Source organism: Scyliorhinus canicula, chromosome 17, assembly GCF_902713615.1.
Source record: "Scyliorhinus canicula chromosome 17, sScyCan1.1, whole genome shotgun sequence".
NCBI lineage: Eukaryota > Metazoa > Chordata > Chondrichthyes > Carcharhiniformes > Scyliorhinidae > Scyliorhinus > Scyliorhinus canicula.
Genome location: NC_052162.1, coordinates 24,973,606 through 24,995,719, shown reverse-complemented (window position 1 = coordinate 24,995,719; position 22,114 = coordinate 24,973,606). Strand labels below are relative to the sequence as shown.

Here is a 22,114-nt window from a genome sequence, read left to right as displayed (position 1 = left end):
TTTTTCTCTTGTTTGTAGTTGCTTTTGAAGTTGGGTGGGTATTGTTCTTGGGGTGTTACCGCGGTTGTTTTGTTAATAGAGTTGAGATGTTTACGTTTTGTAAAAATTTCAATAAAAATTATTTTTATACCTGCTGTACGTATCTACCCTGGTCTACATGTGACCCCAGACCCACAGCGATGTGGGTGACTCTTAAATGGCCTAGCAAGGGCAACAAATGCTGACCGTGCCAAGGACATCAGCATCCCATGAAAGAATAAATAAAAAATAATCATCGCTGTCTTGCCATCATTTAATGATGAGATATAATCCTCATTTTCAACGTGGAAGTCAATTTTCTAGAGTATGAAGTTTATATAGTTATGGTGAAAGTTTTGGGAAAACGGCAGTGTTGGAGCAAGGCGGTTTATAATGCTATCTAGAATACTTATTGAAATTTTGAAAGGGGTGGATAAGTAGTAAAAAATTCTATTTGTTGGTCAGTGATTCTGTAACAAGGATACATGAACTAATAATTAGTATGAGTTAGAAGTGTATTCCCACGAAGGTCATTGCAATATAGCTACTGAAGTGTAATCTTTTGAGAATATTTAAATTTCATAAATTTTGAGTCCAGAAGCAAAAAAAATAAGTTGCATTCCCTGAAATAAACATGTTCTAGGAAGAGCGGGTAGGTAGAAATTTAGAAGTCTGCTCAGATGCCTCTTTGTCTGTTAAACTCTCCTCAATAAATTTCTGCAGAGTGGAAAAAAAATTCAAACCAATCATCCACGCTCTTTGTAGAGATGATCCTTGATCAGTGGCTTGGAGAGATTAATATACATTATATCGGAGGAACTTGGGAGATGTTATCCACGCGTCTGTCTACCTGCTTAAATTGCTTTACTTGGGATACATTAGTTGTCTTGGTTAGGAGTAAAGATTGTAGTCCTGTCATTTTATTTCCAAGCTGATGATTGTATTTGGAGAGCATATTGCAGGTAGCATACACATTATAAACTTAGATTAGAAAATAAGCAAAGCAAGCTAATTCAGCTAGCTATGAAGTATGCATATCAGCACAGTCGACTCATGGAAAAACCTTGTTTCTCATCGGATCAGTAGTAGCCCTGTTAAAGTAGATTGGTAAATAGACATGCTGCTACCTTCGCTGAGATTAAGGAACAAGTCTAGGAACTTGCTGATCTCTATGACAGCCTTGGTGCTTTATGTGATCTAGATTCATTCATCATCATTCGAAGGTCTATACCGATGCATGTTTTCCAGTAGATTACAATAATGGAAACATTATAGAAATAGTTTCCTCGCTCCCCTAAAATCTTACTATTGTTTGTTTTTAAATTGTGTCTATCTGTCAGAAAGGGTTAGTGATTAAAATCAGTTCCGAACAATGCAAAACCATAGGGGCCTGAGGGTGCTGGTTTTAATTCTCAGTCTGCACCAAATTAGTTGGTCTCAGTTGGGGAAGTAATTTAATTGCTGCAATTGGCTTGGGTGCACATTGCTGGAAAGAGAAAATTGCCCTTCCTGCTTGCTGTTCAGGTCCTCTTGTTGGTAAAAGTGTCTCTGCGTGCATGCATGTGCGCATATACATGTGTGTCCACGCATGGCTATCAGGTTAGACAATTCATCGCTGTCTGGTTCACATGAAGGATTAGTTGACAGAAGTAGTGGAAGGTTGAGTTATTTCAGGTTTGGCTGCTGGTGTCTGTAGCATTGAAGACCAGTAAGAGTCGCTACCTTCAGGAAGAGAAAATTGACATTCAAAACTTCCACCAAAGTACAATGAAAAAGTCACACTTCCCTTATGACTGTGACTCTAATGTCAAAAGCTGGTCACCAGAATGTTAGTTATTAATGGCAGTGTTCACCTGTCCTCATTGTATTTTGAAGGGGAAATTACGGAAGAGGAACTTATCAGGCGTCTACAGCAGGTGAAGGACGGTGTCATTCAGAACAACCCTGATGCTCGAAGAAGTGAAGGTTCTGGTGACAACCGAGGTAAGCAGTTAACTGATGAGGGCTCCAGTTGTAACAGTGAAGTACAGAAATATGGTCACTAATATTTAAATTTAATTTTATATATATATATATATATATATATATACACTAGAAGTTTTGGTAATTTTCCACTTTTCTCTGTCTCAGGATATAGAATTAAAATATGTTAGCAACATTGTTTAAGTATCTTGATTGTTAATATAATGCTGTGTTGTATCCTATGGCTCTTTCCCAGGATAGGCCCAACTAAGATGTTTTTCCTGGAACACTCGCCACCTTGTTTTGAAGCAGAATTTGGACAAATAATGGATTTGACATCTCTGTCAAAATTGCCAATTCATTTTGTGGGCAGGATAAGCTGCACGCCAGTATCCGTCCCCCCGGAGTAGATTTTGTCCTTTTGAGAGTATGAGAGCTGAGACTAATCCTGTTTCTTGTTCACTGTTCATGCGGTATCCAGCAGGGATAGTGAAACGTCACCCATGTATATGATTTTTGAAATGACCATCACATTTCTACTGGTGCTCACTTGTGCTTCAATTAAGCATTTTCCACACTCCATAGGACTAATGCCTGGCTGGACTGGATGTGGGGAAATTTTGTTCCATTGGATTAGTACATGAAAATCATGACACTGCAAGTAAATGCTGCTGCATCCTTTAGTGTCTCCCCATAAATTACTGAGCCTTTTTGTTTCCTTGCGGTTAACAAGATTGTGTGGAGTCTCTTGCAAATGGGACAAACTTTCAGTCTCTCCATAAGTGGTCCTTGTCGACTTTAGCTTGCAAATGTTTTGGGATTTCCAAACCAGCCACTTCATCGTTTTTACAGGATTTCTCCCAGGAATTTGGCTCGCTGGACCAGTTGACAAAATCTAAGAACAAATGTTATCAAAATATCCTTCTTGGCAGAGATTGGCCTGTTTACTAATCCAACTAACAAGCAGTGTTTTATCAGGTCATAAGGCGGCAATCATCAATCTCCAGATGGCCAAATAGGTATTTTAAAAATACCAAGGAGGGAACTGAGGCACAAAATTGGCATTTTAGCACCGATAATGTTGAATGAAGTCATTGCCATTTGTAAGCATGCTGCAACTGACTGACTCTATCAAAGCACTGAAAAAGCGCTGAACAATAATGTTTGCCAGAGGCTGGAGTACTGTGTAGAACGCATTAGCTCACTCAAATCAGTGATCTGTATGATTGATACATAAAAGACTTGTCAGTAAAAGATAATATTTCTGTTTGTCTCATGTTCTCAATCTACCCACAATGAACAACTGCATCATTGGTCCCATGCTATTGAGCAAAAAACCAACAGGAGGTACTCAAAGAAAGATAATTTCTAGTTGAGAGGCACCAGTCTTGCTGTATCTTGTCAGTCCAGACAAGCTGCATTGAAGATTCACTGACTTTTACTGTGGCACTAGGGTCTCTTTGTCACCTAGCATGACTGATGACACAACAGGAGCAATTGACCCTGGTATCAAAACTATCTTTAGTGATGCAATTTCCCTCTCATCCTTGTCATTCCCAGAAACGTATCACCCGGCAATGTCAAATTATACCAAAAACCTTTCATGCTATGCACCCACCTGGATATCTAAATACTGTGAAAACAAAATGCATTCTGCCCAGGTTTGAGGGAGATATCAGGGAAAGATATTATTACATAGAATCCCTACAGTGCAGAAGGAGATCATTCAGCCCATCAAGTCTACACTGACGCTCTGAAAGAGCACCCTACCACGGTCCCACCCTATCCCCATAACCCCAAATAACCTTTTGGACTAAGGGGCAATTTAGAATGACCAAACCAGTACATCCTTGGACTGTGGCACCCAGAGGAAACCCACGCTGACACAGGGAGAAGGTGCGAACTCGCCACAGTCACCCAAGGCCAGAATTGAACTCCGGTCTCTGGGGCTGTGAGGCAGCAGTGCTAATTACCATGTCGCCCATTTGAGGCGCCCCAACTAAGACTAGTTCATTTCAAATCTGAGATAGATCGATTGTTTTTAAGTAAAGATAATGAAGGATATAGGTCAAAGGGAAGCATATGCTCCATCCTGACGACATTAACATTCTCCAATTGCAGTCTCAGTTTATTTTGGGCTCCCTCCATGTTCTTGGCTTATGGCCTGTACATGTCACTAAACATTAATGTAAGCTTCATGACCACTCAAATGCATATTTTTGAAATAACAGTCATCACACACAGCTATTCCTGACCACTTCATTGGAACCTTCCCCACTCATTTGCATTTTTAAAAGGGTGCAGGAGCGGACACTTGGGGGTATATGTACATACCTGAACATGCAAGAACAAGTTCACAAGGCTTCTTTCAGCTAATTTTCTGATTGAGACCCACATCCTGCCCCCTTGACCCCATTCCTATTAAGCTACTGATCGGCAAACATTCCTTCCTGGAGACTATGCCAGTTGACATTTTAATTGGGTTTCTTTTCTCAGCTACTAGCAACTTTGTTTCAAAGCTTCCCAATTCCCCATTCCTTAGGAACAACACTTCAATGCTCTATCCTTGCAAATGCTGCCCCATCCTCAACCTCACTTTCCATTCTGAAGTTCTTGATTGTGCCTTCAGCTCCCAAATTAATTTACAGTATTGCGATTGACTGTGATAAAAGGCTGCAGTGAACATGGAAGAAAAATGTTCCAAAGTCAGAGAGGACTCAGTGGCTTTGATTAGGGCAATTTCAGATGCCTTGGCAGGGGCAGAAACTTGATTGGTTTTGGAAAATATGGAATTGCAAGAAGGAGACAGATTTAAGAGGCAACAGTATGTTCAAGGAGTGTGGGGAGCAAAACATGGAAAGAAAGCTGGCCTTTTCAGTAGATATTTGGTACTTGTCAGGAGCATAGGAGGGTGGTTAACTGCACCCAGTGTTTCACTTCAGGGTTCCAATCAAATTCCTCAAAACTTCAAGGAGGTTGCAGTTCTTGAGATTTTTTCAGACAATATGAGACGGGCTAGCAGCTGTGGATGTGAAAGATGACTAATTTTATATCGCTATTTCGGAATGTCATTGGAGATTCTGGTTCAGTTTCAAAAGACAAAGCTGTCGGTTTAAGGACGTGCCATTTGGCGCCACATTGGCACCCAAGGTTTTACAAAGTGCCTCTCTGTACTCTCAACACATCAAGGATGCCCACGTTTATCTGCAGTGGATGATCGATTCATCAGAGCACCTTGGAATTCGTCTGGCATGGCCATGCAGCAGGAGCTGGGTTCATAATCAATTAACATTCTTAAGATCATTATTTTGAACTAGCTGGCTGGTTTGTGCTACTTGAATTGCTTTTCTTTTTATTGAGATAATGGGTTTCAATGAAAAGCTGTCTGCAGAAAATTGTCCACCATTATTGTGGTTCTCAAACCTTATTTGTGAGATTCCATCAACTTAAGCTGCTCAACCAGTGAATGTCTCTTTCTCAACAGGTAAGGATTTACCAAGCCTTTGCTCTTGATCTTGCTTGGTCGTCGCAATGATAATAGGTACGTCTGGATGGACTGCCAAATTATAAGCGATTGGACTTGTAGTTGATGGAAAACAGATAGGTCCACTGTTGCTCGTTGTGTTTTCTCTTTAATTGCTCTGTTTTAATAACCTTTGCTCTAGAGTCGCCAGGTATCTTTCTGATACCACCACGAGGTTCAAAGCCAAGTACTGATCAATAACTCAATACACCAGTTAGTAAGTTTGAAATCAATACACATTTATTATACACACAGTCAATCACTACTCATGCATAAACTCTACTTACTAAACTATCCCTGATATTAAAAGCCTATACTTAACTTCGAATGGCCCACCAGGTCAGAGGAACAATGGCCTTTGTCCAGTTCTGGTTCTGTTGGCTTCGAGCTGGTACGGAATAGTAGCTAGGAGCGTCTATCTCGTAGTGTGCGTTGATCTGAGACTTACTTGGTTGATGCAGCTGCTAGGCAGGTCTCTCCTCGTTGAGAGCCAAGGCCAAGAAGCTGTTAGGCAGGTCTCTCCTCGCTGAGAGTCAAGGCTAAGAAGAACGAACTGAACTTGGGGACGCTGTCTTATAGATCCCAGGGGTTTCGCGCCCTTCTGGGCGGACCCCGGACTTGGTCCCAATTAATTGGACCATGTCTCAATCGTTCTTATTGATTTTCTCCAATACTGGAGTTGTTCCCTAGGTTGAGCGGGCCCTAGGTGTCTGTTGGCCTGCCTTTGTTCTAGCTCCCACTGGCACCGGGGAGTCTGTCTTGGTCCCGATTGTTTCAATGTCTCTGATTGTTTCTGGAGATCGCTCATTAATATGTTAATGGCTATTGGTTTCGGTTCCGTCTGGGTTCTGCAAATCTTAATACACAGGAAACCTTGCACCTGCTTGTGTTCCCTGTAGCTGCCCAATTTTCCCTACACTCCTCATGAGTGTCCATTTTGAAATCGGGGCGTGGCCACCCCAGGTGGCTACACCACCAAGCACATAAAACACATTTGGATGACTATGGAAGACTTCCAGGTTTTAATCCAGGATAAATTAATATATGTAAAACTGGACAAAAGCGCAACATCAGCAAATAGGGTAGGACCACTCAGAATCCCGATCAGGATGCAAACTACAAAGTAGTACACCTGCTCGGTTACATTTTTTGGCACTTTGCAGTGAATCGACACATGTAAATGGAAAACGCTAGAAATATTTGGATCTGGCAGCACATGTGGAGAGCTTCACTTGGTGAAGCTACAGCACTAGACTATATGCATGCCAAACAGCAAAAGCAGCATGTGTTAGATAGGCAAGTGAACCCACAATCAATGGATCAAATCTAAGCTCTGAAGCCCTGTTATATCCACTCATGATTGGTGGTGGACATTTAAACAACTAACCAGAGGAGTAGACTCTACAAGTATCCCCATCCTCAGCAGTTCTATGTAATAGATGTTGAAGCATTTACAGCCATTTTCTGCCAGAAATGCCGAATGCTGATCCATTTCGACATCCGCCCGAGATCCCCATCACAGATGCCAGTTTTCAGCCAATTTGGTTTACTCCCAAGTGATATTGAGGAACAGCTGAAGGCACTGGATATAGCAACGGCTATGGATCCTGACAACATCCCGGCAGTATTACTGAAACTTGTGCTCCAGAACCAGCCACGCCTCTAGCCAAGCTGTTCCAGCGCCGCTACAACAGTGTTATCTGTCCGACCCTATGGAAAATTGCCCAGATATATCCCGTTAACAGAAAGCAGGTCAAATTCAATCTGACCAGTTACTGCCCCATCAATCTACACTTGATCATCAGCAAACTGATTGAAGATATCGTCGGCGCTAATATCAAGCTGAACTTGCACTTAATGTGCAGCTCACTGGCACTCATTTCGGTTTTGTCAGGGCAACTTGGCTGCTGACTTCATTTCAGCCTTGGCCCAAACATGGACAACAGCCTTGGCCCAAACATGGACAACAGAGCTGAACTCGAGATGTGAGGTGAGAGTGACTGCCCTCGGCACCAAGGCAGCATCTGACCAAATACAGCATCAAGGAGCCTTGGCAAAATTGAAATCAATGGGAAACTCTCCTCTGGTTGAAGTCCTATCTAGCACAAAGGAAATGGGTGTAGTTTGTTGGAATATCCAAGCATCAGCTCATTGCTGCAGGGGTTCCTCACGGTAATACCCTCGGCTTACGTATCTGCAGCTGCTTCATCAATGATCTCATAAGGTCAGAAGTGGGGATGTTTGCTGATGATTGAACAGTGAGAATTTGCAAATGGTACTGAACAGATACAGAAACAGTCCATGTTTATATGGAGCAAGACCAAGGCCATATTCTGGCTTGGGCTGATGAGTGGCAAATAATTCACCACCAGTGCTAGCGAAGACCGTTTCCAACATAAATCAAATCTAACCATTTCCCCTTGATGTTCAACAGCATTGCAACCTCTGGATCCCCCGCCATAAACATGCTGCAGCTTGCCATTTACCAGAAACTTAACTGGACTAGCCATATACATACTATGGCCACAAGAGCAGGTCGGAGACTTTGAATTTGTGGTGAGTAACTCCGTTCCTCACTCCCCAAAGTTTGGCCACCTTCTACAGGGCACAAGTCAGGAGTGTGATGGAATACTCTCCACTTGTTTAGATGAGCATGGCTGCAGCCACGCTCAACAAGCTTGATGAAATACAGGCTAAAGCAGCCCGCTTGATTGGCACTCCAATCACTAATTCACTTCCTCCAGCACTGACGCATTGTGGCAGAAGTGTGTACCATATGCAAGAGGCACTGCAGCAACTGATGAAGGCTCCTTCGGCAGCATCTTTGAAACCCGTGGCCACTGCCACCTACAAGGACAGGTGTAGCAAGTGCATGGGAACACAACCATCTGCAAGTTCCTCTCCAAATCTCACACCATGTGTTCTTGGAATTAAATTGTGATTCTGTCATTGTCACCGAGTCAAAATCCTGGAACTCACTTTCTAATAGCACAGCAGATAAACTACAGAGGTTCAAGGGGATGTCTCAATGAATGCTGGCCTTATCAGCAACAATCGCATCCCATGCAAGAATAAGAAGTTTACATTTCAGATCTGTGACCTTTTGTCAGAACTGGAAAAGATTTGGGGATGAAAACCGGTTTTGAGCAAGTACAGAGCCAGGAAAAAGTGCAGGAAAGAATTAAAGGCAAGGTCTGCAATTTTGTTGAAGGCAGAAGGGTTTCATATGACAAAAGGGATAATTATGCAGGCCAGAAAAGCGTGCTAATGGGACAAATGAAGAAGTAAAAAATGGATCTAGAGATGGAAATGGCAACAACAGAATGACCTGCTGACTGAAATTCTGGGCGGGGCAGAAGTATTTGGTGGTGGTATCACATTTGAGATGGAGGAAGATGCTCTGTTGAATGTGGTGACTGATGGGGTTGCATTGCAAAAGACAATTCCTCCCCAGCACCCTGATCTATTCTTCAGTCACCCCTAACACGAGCTCCCTTCCCACCACACCTTCGTATGCAAGCAGAGCAGATGCAACAACTGCCCTTTCATCGTCCCAACGTCCAGGGCTGCAGACACACTTTCTAGATCAAACAGTGATTTACTTGTACTACTTTCAGTGTAGCATTCTGTATTTGCTGCTTCATATGTGGTCTCCTACATTGGCTGATTATTTTGCTGTACACCTGCATTCGGTTTGCAAGCATGACCATGAGCATCCCATCATTTGTTATTTTGCCTTGCATTCTCATCCTTTTTGCCATTTAATCTCTCCTACCTGTGGCCTATTACATATGTTCCCATGTGTTCTTTCCTCATTGGTTGACCACCTTCCCTGTTTCTGTATAGCTTATTACATATCTCAATGTTATCAGCTCTGAAGGGTCACCGGTCTGAAATGGTAACTGTTTCTCTTTCAGAATGCTGCTTGACCTGAGCATTTCCAGCATTTTCTGTTTGTATTTACTTCCTAGCACCCACAGTATTTTATCTTTTGTAGTAATAGATTTAGTGACGTGAAGAAGGTAGATTAGAAGTGGCCTGCTCTATACTCTGACTCAGAGCATTTTCTAACGTTTCCTGTGACGACCCACGGCAAATAGCTAACAAATAGCTGATTGCCAAATGGATGGGTGAATGCAGTCTGCCAACTGATAATCCTGCAGGAAAGAACTCGAGGACCCAGTGTTCACAACAGCTTTCTGGGCATTTCTCAATCAAATTCAAGTCTGTTCATAAGGCAGGTTTGGTCATGATTAATGTCTTGGTTTGATATAATAATAATAATCGCTTATTTTTACAAGTAGGCTTCAATGGAGTTACTGTGAAAAGGCCCTAGTCGCCACATTCCGGCGCCTGTTTGGGGAGGCTAGTACGGGAATTGAACCTGCGCTGCTGGCCTTGTTCTGCATTCCAAGCCAGCTGTTTAGCCCATTGTGCTAAACCAGCCTCTTTGACAGCCTGACAGTCTGTAACTAATATTTATGTTGTTTGGCAAGGCCCTCTGCACTGTCACTTCTATTACTTAACTCCAGCCATCCCAGGCCCTGCATAAGTTTTTAGAATTAAAAGTCTCTTAATCTTTTTAAGGTTAGCTTTAGTCATCTACCACATTCTGTCATTACTCAACACAAGGTTATCCTTGAACAGGCATTTCAGAATTGGGAGGCTTTGATAAGTTAGGAGGGAAAGTAACACATTGGCATTGACTCTGTAACTCGAACAAAAGAATGAAGTGAGAAATTAGAAGTTCATTAGTACATGAAATACCTGAGCATGGGTGGCAGAATCCATAGAGGAAGAGAAAAAATGTTTACGTGTGTGTGGTTTTGAGGAAAAATGAATGGAACTGAATGGAGAGCTATTTCAGCGGGTTTATACAAATGCGATGAGCCGAATTGCCTCTTTTTTTACAATTCTAAACAAACCAAATTTTATTCCAATAGTGTGGAGGATTCATATCATCCCAAGAATCCAAAGGGTCCTACAAGCAAGAAGTGCTATAATCTTTTAGTTGCTAACAGAGTCTCTTGTTTTATCCCATAGGTGCTGATGGTTCAGAGGAAGGATCAAGTGGAGATTCTCTTCTAGAGTGGCTGAATGCTTTTAGACAGACAGGGAACACAACACGAAGTGGACAAAGTGGGAATCGATCATGGAGAGCAGTCAGTCGTACAAACCCAACAAGTGGTGATTTTAGATTCAGCTTGGAAATTAACGTCAGTCGGAGTAGAATTGATCAAAGTGCCGAGATGGAAAGTGAGCAACCCATGGACACTTCAAATGTGGCAGTAACAGTGCCAGCAGCAGAGGAAGCAGTGACAGCAGTGCCATCAGGAAATGTAAACACACCCCCACCAACAGCAGCACAACCACCACATGCTGTAACAGCTCCACCAATGACTGTAGCAGTAGAAAATGTCCAGAGTGAACCCGAGCGGCCTGAATCCACTGTAACAAGGCGAAATAGAGGACCAAGTGGGGAATTATCCTATGAAAACAGATATGAACTTTTGAGACGAGAGCTTGAAACTCAGGCCCATCAAGGTCGCCCAAGAAGTGGTAGAAGTAGAAGCCCTGAACGCCGAAGGTCTTCTAGAACAAGAAGCAATAGAAGTCGGTCACCGTTGCATCGGGTTGGTGAGGGGACGAGTAGATCACGACGTCAGGGGTCTTCCCAGAGGCCTGATAGATCCATTTCAGAAAGTGGAACAGAAGGCAGTTCCAGAACTAGACAGCATGTGGTGTCCAGACCGAGTCGGGCTGGAGACGAGGTGCAGGCTGAAGTAACTAACCTTGTTCCTGCACCTGAGCCAAGTGAATCCAGAGAGCCTTCCCAGGAAGCTGCTGATTCTTCAGATGCTGTCGTCAGTGATCCCTCTGTAGCTGGCCGGCGACCACCTACCATTATGTTAGATCTGCAAGTGAGAAGGGTGAGACCTGGTGAAAATGCAGATAGAGATAGTATAGCCAACAGGACCCGGTCACGATCCCAAACGTCTGACAACACAGTTGTGTACGAAAGTGAGCGTGGTGGGCTCAGGCGCACATTCTCCCGCTCTGAGCGAGCAGGGGTGCGAACTTACGTTAGCACCATTCGTATTCCTTTTCGCAGGATTTCTGATTCGGGTCTTGGGGAGGCCGCCTCGGTTGCCCTCCAAACAATACTACGCCGGATAATGATGGGAGGGGAACTGAGTTCCTTTGTGGACAGTGACAGCGATTCTGAATCTAGCAACAGGGGCCAAAATCAAGCGCAAGATGCTTCTGAATTGCAGAACAGCACAAGTGAACCCCCAAGCATGGCTGCTGAAGGCAGAACAAGTGAGCAACAGGCAGGAGAACAGCGAAATGGCACCGAAACAGATAACATAACTGGTGCTAGGAGAAGAGAAGGTCAGCAAAATCGAGGCTTATTTGGCCTTGAAGAAAGTGGTACTTTGCCCATACTTAGGCTTGCCCATTTCTTCCTGCTAAATGACGAAGACGAGGACGATCAGCCCAGGGGACTGACTAAAGAGCAGATTGACAACTTGTCCACAAGAAATTTTGGGGAAAGTGATGGAATTAAAACCTGCAGTGTCTGCATTAGTGAGTACACTGCAGGAAACAAGCTGCGCAAGCTTCCCTGCTCTCATGAGTATCATGTTCACTGTATCGACCGCTGGCTGTCTGAAAACTCCACATGTCCCATATGCCGTCAGGCTGTTTTAGCTCGCACCACTGAAAGTGTTGGCTAGTGTACAGCCTTCATCAGTTTGTGCTCCAGTATTGGTGTAATGTAGAATTAGCTAGCTGTACCAAACAGTGAACCATATAAAATTGTACTTCAGAATGTAGTGGGGAAATTCAAAATAGCCATACCTAATACTTCTATGTGGCCTACCCTTTGTTCGAGGAAAGGCCATTTTCTTTTTGCTAATCTTCAATGAGGATTTGGACATTTCTCTTAAATTCTTTCTTTTGCAAGCGTGTACCATCGCACTGTTTTTAAAGTGAGAAGATTTTACCATGCTTAGAAACAAACTATAGCGATACTGTATTTAGGGCACGGCTTTTGACATTTGATATCTTGTCTGTTGGCATAACCTTTTTTAAGGATATGTTCTTAGCATGGTAAATGAGTAATTTAAACTTTAATGCTTTGCTGCTTCCTTCACTCATTTTGTAAAAGTTCAATCCTTGCCCTGATTTCTATCACGTTGTTTGTGCTTCTTTTGGGTTCGCTGTATTGAATTTTCAAGGTTTTCATTTTTGTAATTTTTTTAATCAAAATTGTTTCCTTTTTCTGATGTATGATTTTGATTTATGTGCACACTTACAGTGATGTATTTTAGCAATTCAGAGTATTTGTTCACAATTCATTGCAGGGATTGTATACTTGGGATGGGGAAATCGGCCACTTTTTTCTTCAAATGAAATTTGCAATGCAAATTGTCACTGCTTATTAAAAACATTCTAATTTACTGACCATCTTTAATGGACAGATTGCCTTATACTACAATATATATCAAGTCTATGGGACTAATTGGAAACATGGAGCAGTTAAGTATTCTGTACAGTGGACGTATTTATGATCTCATCCATTAAAAAAAATTACCACCCATTTATTTCCATCTTTTTATGGAGTTACTCTGGACTTCCCTTTTATCAACTCTTGCCTCTCCACCTTGCACCTCTGGGCTTTTAAGAATAATTTAAAGTGGGGGATGACCCACCAGTCCATTGTTGCTGGCTGTTGAATAAGAAGCATTTTGCCTTTTGGGGAACTGGCTGTTTTTGATTTCTCTACAGTCGATTGGCACAGCTGCAAAGCTGTGTGGGTGCGCTAGCCGCTGGCCACATTTCTGTCACTTTCCGATACTGTGCTATATAATCTGTGCCTAATAAAAGACCTGCGATTTCATAGCTCGCCGCATAATTGACCGTGGGTTTTGTTACAACCTACGTCTGTAGGCAAGCCGAGTAGTGGACTACTCTGAAATCCTGATGGAATATTGGTGACTTCTGGGGTAGGTACTTGCAGACCTCGTCTGCATGGAATATAAGCTCTAGTGTTCAGTCAATTAAAAATATTGCATTTATAGGTTGTAAGGGGGTAAGGATGTTGCAGTGTAATAAAACACACTGGAAATTGCAGTTTTTTAACTATGAAATTAAAATGTTAACAGTTGTATTATAACTGATGTAACTGAATTGAAGAATCATAGGGCTTTTTTGAGGGAAAATGGCTGTTTCTCATCTTAGATATATATATATATGCACAGGATAATGGAAAGTAATGTCCTTATTTAGTGTGCTGCCTATCCTGACGTATATGGAAGACCCATTTTTGTACAAAAATGACCAGATATTAATGGCATCTTGTATAAATTTTAAATGCCAATATTGTAACATGTGCACTTGCATTACTGAAATAGTTTAGCTCCACAGAGCAAATGTTATTAGAAACGAATGATGCTATGACACAAAATAGGAATCCCACAGACTGTGATCAATCCTGCATAAGGCGAACTGTATAATAAAGATTCAAAGCAAATTAGGAGATGAGCGCTTTAAGAAGTCCAAGGAGAGTTCTTCCTTCAGCTGCAGGAGTCCTACCAAAGTGCATGTACTTTGGTTTACTGTACAGGGCTTGTTTAAAGTGATTTAGTTTATTTATGTAATCTGTTGTACCAATTTTTGTAAATTAGTAACTGAGTTTTCATGCAAAAATACAAGTTCGATTACCCAGTTGTCATTTAACTTTTCTGGGGGAAGAAACATCAATTACAAATAGACATTATCTTTTGACATTGACCATTTTGAAGAGTTGGGTTATCCATAAATGTTAATAAAATATTGCACGAAAAAAACAACCAGCACTGTTTGTCTGAGGTTTATTCCTTTCCTGCTTTTGTGCAGTCTCATTTGATGGTGTTTGGATTCATTTTAGATGACCAAATATCCATGAATTCACTTTTACCTGTTAATGTTTTTTTTAATGTCTGTTGCGGCCATCCATTCAAACGTAATCCCTACGTTTACTTATTGATCAAGTGGCCTGAATGAGATCTTTCTCAGATCAATTCAAAACATGATTCAGGTCAAAGATCTGCTTATGTGGAAGCTGAAATTGGGAATTTTGATAACTGCATTTCTTTTCAAGTACTTGTGCCAAGCTAACTGCAAGATTTTTTTTTTTTAAATCAAGATGTCTGGGTCATTGCTTCAGTGTAAATGCTCATAATATCTCTACATTGCAGAAGAAGGCATTTGGCCTATCGAATCTGCACAGATCTTCCGAAAGAACATTCTGCGTAGACCCACTCCCCCGCCTAATCCCGGTAATCCCACGCATTGATCATGGAATATCCACCTAACCGGCACACCTTTGGACTGTGGGAGGAAACTAGAGTACCCAGGCATACAGACACTGGAAGAAGGTGCAAACTCCACACAGTCACCCAAGGCCGGAATTGAACACAGGTCCCTGGCTCTGTATGGCAGCTAATCATTGTGCCACCTTGCTGCCCCTGTCATCCTGCGTAAATTAACATGGCTAGTTGTTAGGACACGGCTATTGTCAAAAGAAGCCACAGTTTAGTGAAACTGTTGCATGATGGCCACTGTATAATTTTGAACTTTCTCATGGAATTTGAGCAAGTCTGACATAGCCAGCATTTGTTGCCCATCCCTCCTTGACCATGCGAAGTTGATGTGATCTGCTGATTCCTTCAGGTGTAGGTGCACCTACACTGCTCTTAGGGAGTGAGTTTCAGGGTTTTGACCTAGCAATATAGTTCCAAGTCAGGATGGTGCGCCACTAGGAGAGGAACCACTTGGTGATGTTTCCATGTGGCTGCTGCTCTGTATAAGAAGAGATGGGGGGGGGGGGAGCTCTCATTTTAAGTTGCAATTTGAACTGTAAAATAATTCTACCACCCATTATTGTAATTTTATGCTAATGTCTTTGAAGGGAAAATAACATTTAAATTCTAAATATTTATCACCTTAGGCTTTTTAATTGCTCTTTAACCTATGGTGCTCAATGCAAAAGCAATTTATATTAAAATAAAGGTGCTCTATTATCAAGATCGATCAGCTGAAAGATTAAATCTGGGTGCCGAACATACAATGGAGCATATTGGTGCTGTTAGTTGCCTTCAATTTACTACCATCTCCGTCACCAGTTTAGTTACCCATGTCTTGCTCATGAGGTTGGTATTCTTCATGCAGCTTCTGCTGAATTCAGTAAAGTTGGTGTGTAAGGAAAAGTGATATCAAAAGGATATTGTAAATTGCATCTGTGTGGAAGGGAATCACTTTTGGTAATGGTTCACTCAGTAATGCTCAAACACACTGCAACTACTGGGTGGTGGAACTTGTGTTTGTGCCTTTGATTCTAGGTAGCTTGAAACTGAACAATAATGGGACTGATTTGCCTTCAATGCAATAATTTATACAGTCTTTACCTGCCGCTAATGTGCTCATTCCCTCCAAATAATACGTTTATTTTTCCATGAGCCTGGACATTCGACAGTCCCACTTTCAGATTAAAGTGTCCAAAAAGATTGTGTAATTCTTCACACTAAGATAGTTAACTCTGTGGCAATGTCACTTATGGACGATGCTACTTGAGCCTCATTTTATAGTACTTCCCTGTAAATGCAGGAAAATTTGTTTCTCCCTGAATTTCTGCACTTGAAATAAGATTGCAGAATGGGAAAACAGGATAAGATTATAAGGTTACATTGTGAACCTTTGTCCAGCCTCAGCAGCCCTCATTGAGAAGGTAACAGGCGGGATCATGCTGGAGCAGGGCATCTAGCAGCATTACCATTTCCACTCAAAAATTAATTTGTGCTCTAACTTGCTGGGATTGCAAGCCGATAATGTCACAACGGCATCTGGGAGCTTGGTGAACTGTAGGGCCAGTGATATCTCTTTAGACAATGGAATCTGAAGACAATTGAGAGAAACCGCTGGAACCACCGAAGGAGAGTGAAATAGAGTGGGTGAATTGAGACAAATCAGATATAAAAAAAGGGATAGAAAATTGGATTAGGAAAAAGACCAAGGAAAAGTAGAATTTTTCCTTCCAATAAAACTACTTTTGAGGATTTTGTCATCGCTCAATTGCCTACCTGTGGGAAGTAGATTGAATAATTTACAATGTCCTTGAAGTGTGCCAGAGAGGTTGATTGTCATTTAATTTTCAATTATCGCATTGTTTAAAGTGTCTTCATTATATCTTTGAAAGTTATTAAATTTAAATGAGAGGCCAAGGGAGAGATGTCTTTTGCAGAGCAGCATAATCAACAAACTGCAGATTTGCTGTTATTTTTCCAGCAAGATATGGCCTATAATGCATCTTTCTTCTTCGATTGAGACTTGATTGGGCGGTAAGGTATTGAAATCTCATTCTTGACCTTTTCTGAACCACAATACTTGGGTCAAACCTGCAATGGGTTTTTAAAAAAGTTTGTCAATTTTAACTGCAACAACGTTGTCCATATATAATTAGAAGTCTCAAACAGCTTATGTTAAAATAGCCCAGAAGAGAATTCAAAAGACTTCTGACCCTCTTGGAGAAAGAAAATTCTTCTCATCCTCGTCTTAAATAGGAGACTGCTTATTTCTAAATTGTGTCCCCCAGTCTTTCCAACCTTTGAGCGAGCACCTGTCAAATCCTCTCAGGATCTTGTATAAGATCATCTCTCATTCTTAATTCCAGTGGATACAGGCCCAGCCTGGTGAATGTTTCTTCATAGGGTAACTACAGACCTCTTTTTCTTCTGCCCACCACCACTGCCATCATCCCATGTATCAATTGAGTTAACTACCTCTGATCTACTACTAACACATTTATATCATTTCTTAAATAAGGCGACCTAAACTGTACGCAGTGTCCGGATATGGTCTCACTTGAGGCCCTGTAAAACTGTAGCAAAACATCCCTACTTTAATATTCTATTTCCTTTGCAACATTTCCATTTGACTTCCTAATTACTTTCTGTACCTGCACACTAACATTCTGTGATTCAGGACACTCCGATCCCTCTGTGCTTAGTTCTACACCTTTCTCCATTTAAATAAATTGCTGCTTTTCTATTCTTTCTGCGAAAATGGACGTTGACATTCCCCCACATTGCATTCTATCTGCCAAATCTTTGCCACTTACTTAGCCTGTCTATGTCCTCTTCACAACTTACTTTCTTATCTATCTTTGCGTCATCAGAAAAATTAACAACCATACACTTTGTCCCTTCATCCAAGTCACTGATATAATTGTAAATAGTTGAGGTCCCAATACTGATCCCTGTTGCATTCCATTCCTCACATCTTGCTATGCCTACTGTCTGTTTCATATTAGCTAACCAATTCTCCATCCATGGAACTCTCATTTTACTTGGTTACCTTTGATGTTGCATCTTGCCAAATGCCTTTTGGAAATCTAATTGCAGTACATCCACAGGTTCCCCTTTATCCACGTTGCTTGTTACTTCCTCAAAGAACTCTAATAATTTAATCAAACATGATTTCACAAAGCCATGTTGACTCTGCCTGGTGGTATTGAGATTTTCTAAATGTCCTGTCATAACCCTAACCTAAAAATAGATTCCAACAATTTCTCTACGACCGATGGCCTGCAGTTTCCTGCTTTTTGTATTCCTACTTTCTGGAATGGAGGAGTCACATTTACTATTTTCACAATTATGAGACCTTCCCTTTCAGAAATCCAGAATTTGGGGGAAGTTAAAACGAATGCTATCACAAATGCCACTCAGACTTTAGTCTGAAGACCACCAGGACCTGGGGACTTTTAAGCTTTTAGTTCTATCACCAGGGAATTGTTTAGAGTCTTCATCTTTCGCCTCCTGATGCCCAAGATGGGGAGGCAATGGCATGAAACCATTGTCGATTGTTGGAAAAAAAAAACATCTGGTTCACTGATGTGCTTTAGGAAAGGAAATCTGCCGTGCTTTAGGAAAGGAAATCTGCCGTCCTTACTTGGTCTGGCCTACATGTGACTCCAGATCCAGAGCAATTTGGTTGACTTTTAAAATGCCCTCGAGGCTGGGCAATAAATGCCGCCCACAGCCCATAGACAAACACACAAAAAAATTACTTGAATGTCATTGATTCTGCAGATTCTCTCCAGAAGACCAATGGTCACTTTTCCTTTCATAGTACCTGTTGAACTTCATGCTTTTTTTTACATTTCTACTAGCTTTCCCTCGTACACTAATTTCTCCATCCGTATTCATTTTCTAGTCATTCTTTGCTGCTCTTTATATTCTGTCCAATCTTCTGACCTACCCCTCATCTTTGCAGAATTATACACTTTCCATTTGATATTATCTTTAACACATTTAGTTAGCCACGGATGTTGCGTCCTTTGCTTAAAGTCTTTCGTTCTCAGTGGGATGTATCCTTTGAGTATTCTGAAATATCTCCTTAATTGTCTGCCACTGCATCTCTCCTGACCTATCTCTTAACCTGATTTCCTAATTTTTCTGTCTTCATGCCCTCATAATTGCCCTTATTTAAGTTTAAAACACCGTCCTCTCCCTCAAACAGAATGGGAAATTCAATCTTAATATGATCATTGCTACCGAGGGGCACCTTTGCAATGAGGTCATTAATCTATCCTGTTTTATTCCACATGCCCAGATCTATTAGAGCCTGTCCTCTGGTTGGTACTAGAATGTGCTGCTCTAAGAAATCTCAAAATTGCTCTTATGAACTAAGTGTCCAGGGCACCTTCGCCAATCTGATTCACCCAATCTATGTAGATTTGAATCATGCGTAATTATTGCCATCTCCCTTTCACAAGCCCCCCTTATTTCTTCATGTGCACCCCATCCTACAGTGTAGGTATTGTTGGGGGCCTATAAATCACCCCCACAAGTGACTACTTATGTTACTATTTTCTGATCTGTTCCCAAACTAATTCTACATCTTGATCTCCAGAACTAAGGTAATCTCGCTTTTGTACCAAAGTCATCCTTTATTATCAGAGCTACTCATCCACCTTTTCCTATCTTCTAGTCCTCCTAAATGGCATTCACCGTTGAATATTCAGGTCCCAGTCTTTGATACTTGCAGCCATGTCCCTGTAATGGCTGTCAGATCATAGTATTTATTTCTATTTGTGCTGTGAATTCATCTTTTTTGTTACCAATGCTATGTGCATTCAGATACAGAACCTTTAGTTCTTTTTACTATTTTTGTTACCACTAGCCTGATCTGCTGGTGCACTCTCCGGTTTCTACACGTCTCTTCCTCCCACATCTTCATAATCATTTCTCTTGTTCCTACATTGCCCTTTTTCTATGTCTTCTATGATGAATGTAAGAAATTGTTTTATTTTATATTTTCTGCAGTAGTGTTATTAAAGTAGCCTGGGTAAGATTCACACAGACATTGTCTGCTAAAGCTGTGATTATGATGTCGGAAAAGTGTGGTAATCTTTGATTTTTAAGGGGGAATGTTCTGCTGACAGATTTGAGAAGCATAAGCATTAAATTGTTTACAAAGAGGTGGCTAATTGAATATTGTTTTGTTTATAGGTTCCTGGGGTGTAGATAATTTGAGGGATGGTGTGTTTTGTCCTGGCTAAATAGGTCATGGGACATCTTGTGGGAGGATGAAATTAAGGGGAGGAGCCAGGTCTGTCTGTAGTTTCAGTTTTCCATTGAACATAGAACATAGTGCAGAAGGAGGCCATTCGGCCCATCAAGTCTGCACCGACCTACTATTAAGCCCTCACTTTCCCCATAACCCATCCTAACCTTTTTGGTCACTAAGGGCAATTTATCATGGCCAATCCACCTAATCTTTGGACTGTGGGTGGAAACCGGAGCACCCAGAGGAAACCCTCACAGCCACAAGGAGTACGTGCAGACTCCGCACAGACAGTGACCCAGCGGGGAATCTAACCTGGGGCCCTGGCACTGTGAAGCCACAGTGCTATCCACTTGTGCTACCGTGCTGCCCATAGGATTTTAGTCTGCCAAGAAGTGTCTTCAATTTGCACCTGAAAGGTTCTCTCCAAGGACTTTGCACAGAGAAATACAAGTCCAACCTGGCTGTTAACTGGTGTTTAAGCTATATTGCTTTGCTTAATTCCAATATTTAGTGGCAGCTTTAAGAAGGATGTTAGAACTCCTTTGGTTTTAAGAACTGTTGACTGAAAAGCTATTTATTTGTGTTGTAAATCCATTTAATGGGGAAATTGGGAGCTGTACCATTGGGATGGTCTTCATCTAAACCACAATATCAGTGTTCTGGCGAGTTGTATAAATAACTAGGTAGATATAGAGAGTTTTAAACTGTACAGTGGGGGCAAGGGATCAAGTTTGGAAAGATGTGATGAGTTAAGATAGAGAAGTATTCGAATCCCAGTTGAGAACCCTACCATTTGCAATTTATAAAACATTGAGTTGTCCTCAACCACACCGGTTGTCCAGGAGCTCCCACATTCTGCAGCCCTGCCATCTTTATTGCGTTATTTTTCTTAATTTATAATTAATAAATACTGCTACTCCCAATGACCTTTACTACTGCTAGCAAACTTTGCTACAACTAGGAAAACCTTACAAATTACTCCTAAATTACAGAGTTTTGAAGATAAATGAGCAAAATATTCAACCACCACTTGCTTATCTGTATTCCTGTGATGTTACACTTTAAATTCTTTCACAACGTCTCTGCTCTGAAGGCGCACACTGGACTCGGTTGGATATCTCTTCTAGATGCTGCTGACTGCCTCCTAGTTGTCTTTATGCACGCTGCCATCCCACTCCTTCACCCACCTACTTGACACCCTAACCCCTCACTCACTCACCCGACATGCTTAACTTCTCTTCGTAGCTTCTCAGTAGTTTTGAGACCTTTTAGCTTAATGGAATAAAGCAGATGTAGTGCCATTAAAATGCTGGATTTCCCCCTGGCAATCCTGCGCTGAAGAAGGCCTCAATGCTCCACATATCTGAAGAGGCCAAGTTCGGAGGTCAGGGCGACAAATGTGGCGCTCCAGTGCAAGGTAAGTAAATGGCAGCGGACTGGCAATGCATTAGTGATTGCCACTTAGAAAATTTAGCCCAATCTGTTTTATGCACACAGGAGAACAAATTAATTTCAGTTTTAAATAGAAAGTGGTATTCAATACATTTGCAGCAGCATTTCCAAAATAAACTTGACTTAAGTGTTTATGCGATGACTCGTACATGTCCTAGTTTTAAGCGAAACTAATAAATCACTGTGCTCGTGGTCAGATTGATTTTAAAGGTAATACTTATTTCAAATGCGTAGATGGCAACAAAGTTAGAAGAGGGTTTTCAGAAACCTTATAGCCAGAGCCTATACCTTGTGTGACAGGAGGTAATGGGAAATGTTGACATAACATTTACGTAATTAATTTACTGTTTTATAAATTTATTTTTTCATGCATATTTCTGTTACCGGTGTCTCTGTCCACATTTGTAATAGAAATGTCTTCATTAAAGTTGTCACAGTAATTATATGCTGCATTCTCACCACTGGGGAAAGGTTTAATTGCACCTTGGAAGTGTTTACAAAGGCTGCATTAATTTTAAGTGTACACAGAAATGTAATAATAGTGGAAAG

General features: G+C 41.4%; 1 protein-coding gene across 2 annotated transcripts in view; it reads left to right on the top strand.

Annotated features, from left to right (window-relative positions):
• rlim (ring finger protein, LIM domain interacting) overlaps positions 1–14,358 on the top strand; it is a 67,570-nt gene extending 53,212 nt beyond the window's left edge. For both annotated transcript variants that reach the window (XM_038774540.1, XM_038774541.1), the window contains 2 exons: positions 1,894–2,001; positions 10,547–14,358. In XM_038774540.1, coding sequence (XP_038630468.1) covers positions 1,894–2,001; positions 10,547–12,240 — 1,802 coding nt within the window. In that variant the 3' untranslated portion in view covers positions 12,241–14,358. The remainder of the gene's footprint in view (positions 1–1,893; positions 2,002–10,546) is intronic.
• Positions 14,359–22,114: the final 7,756 nt, after the last annotated feature.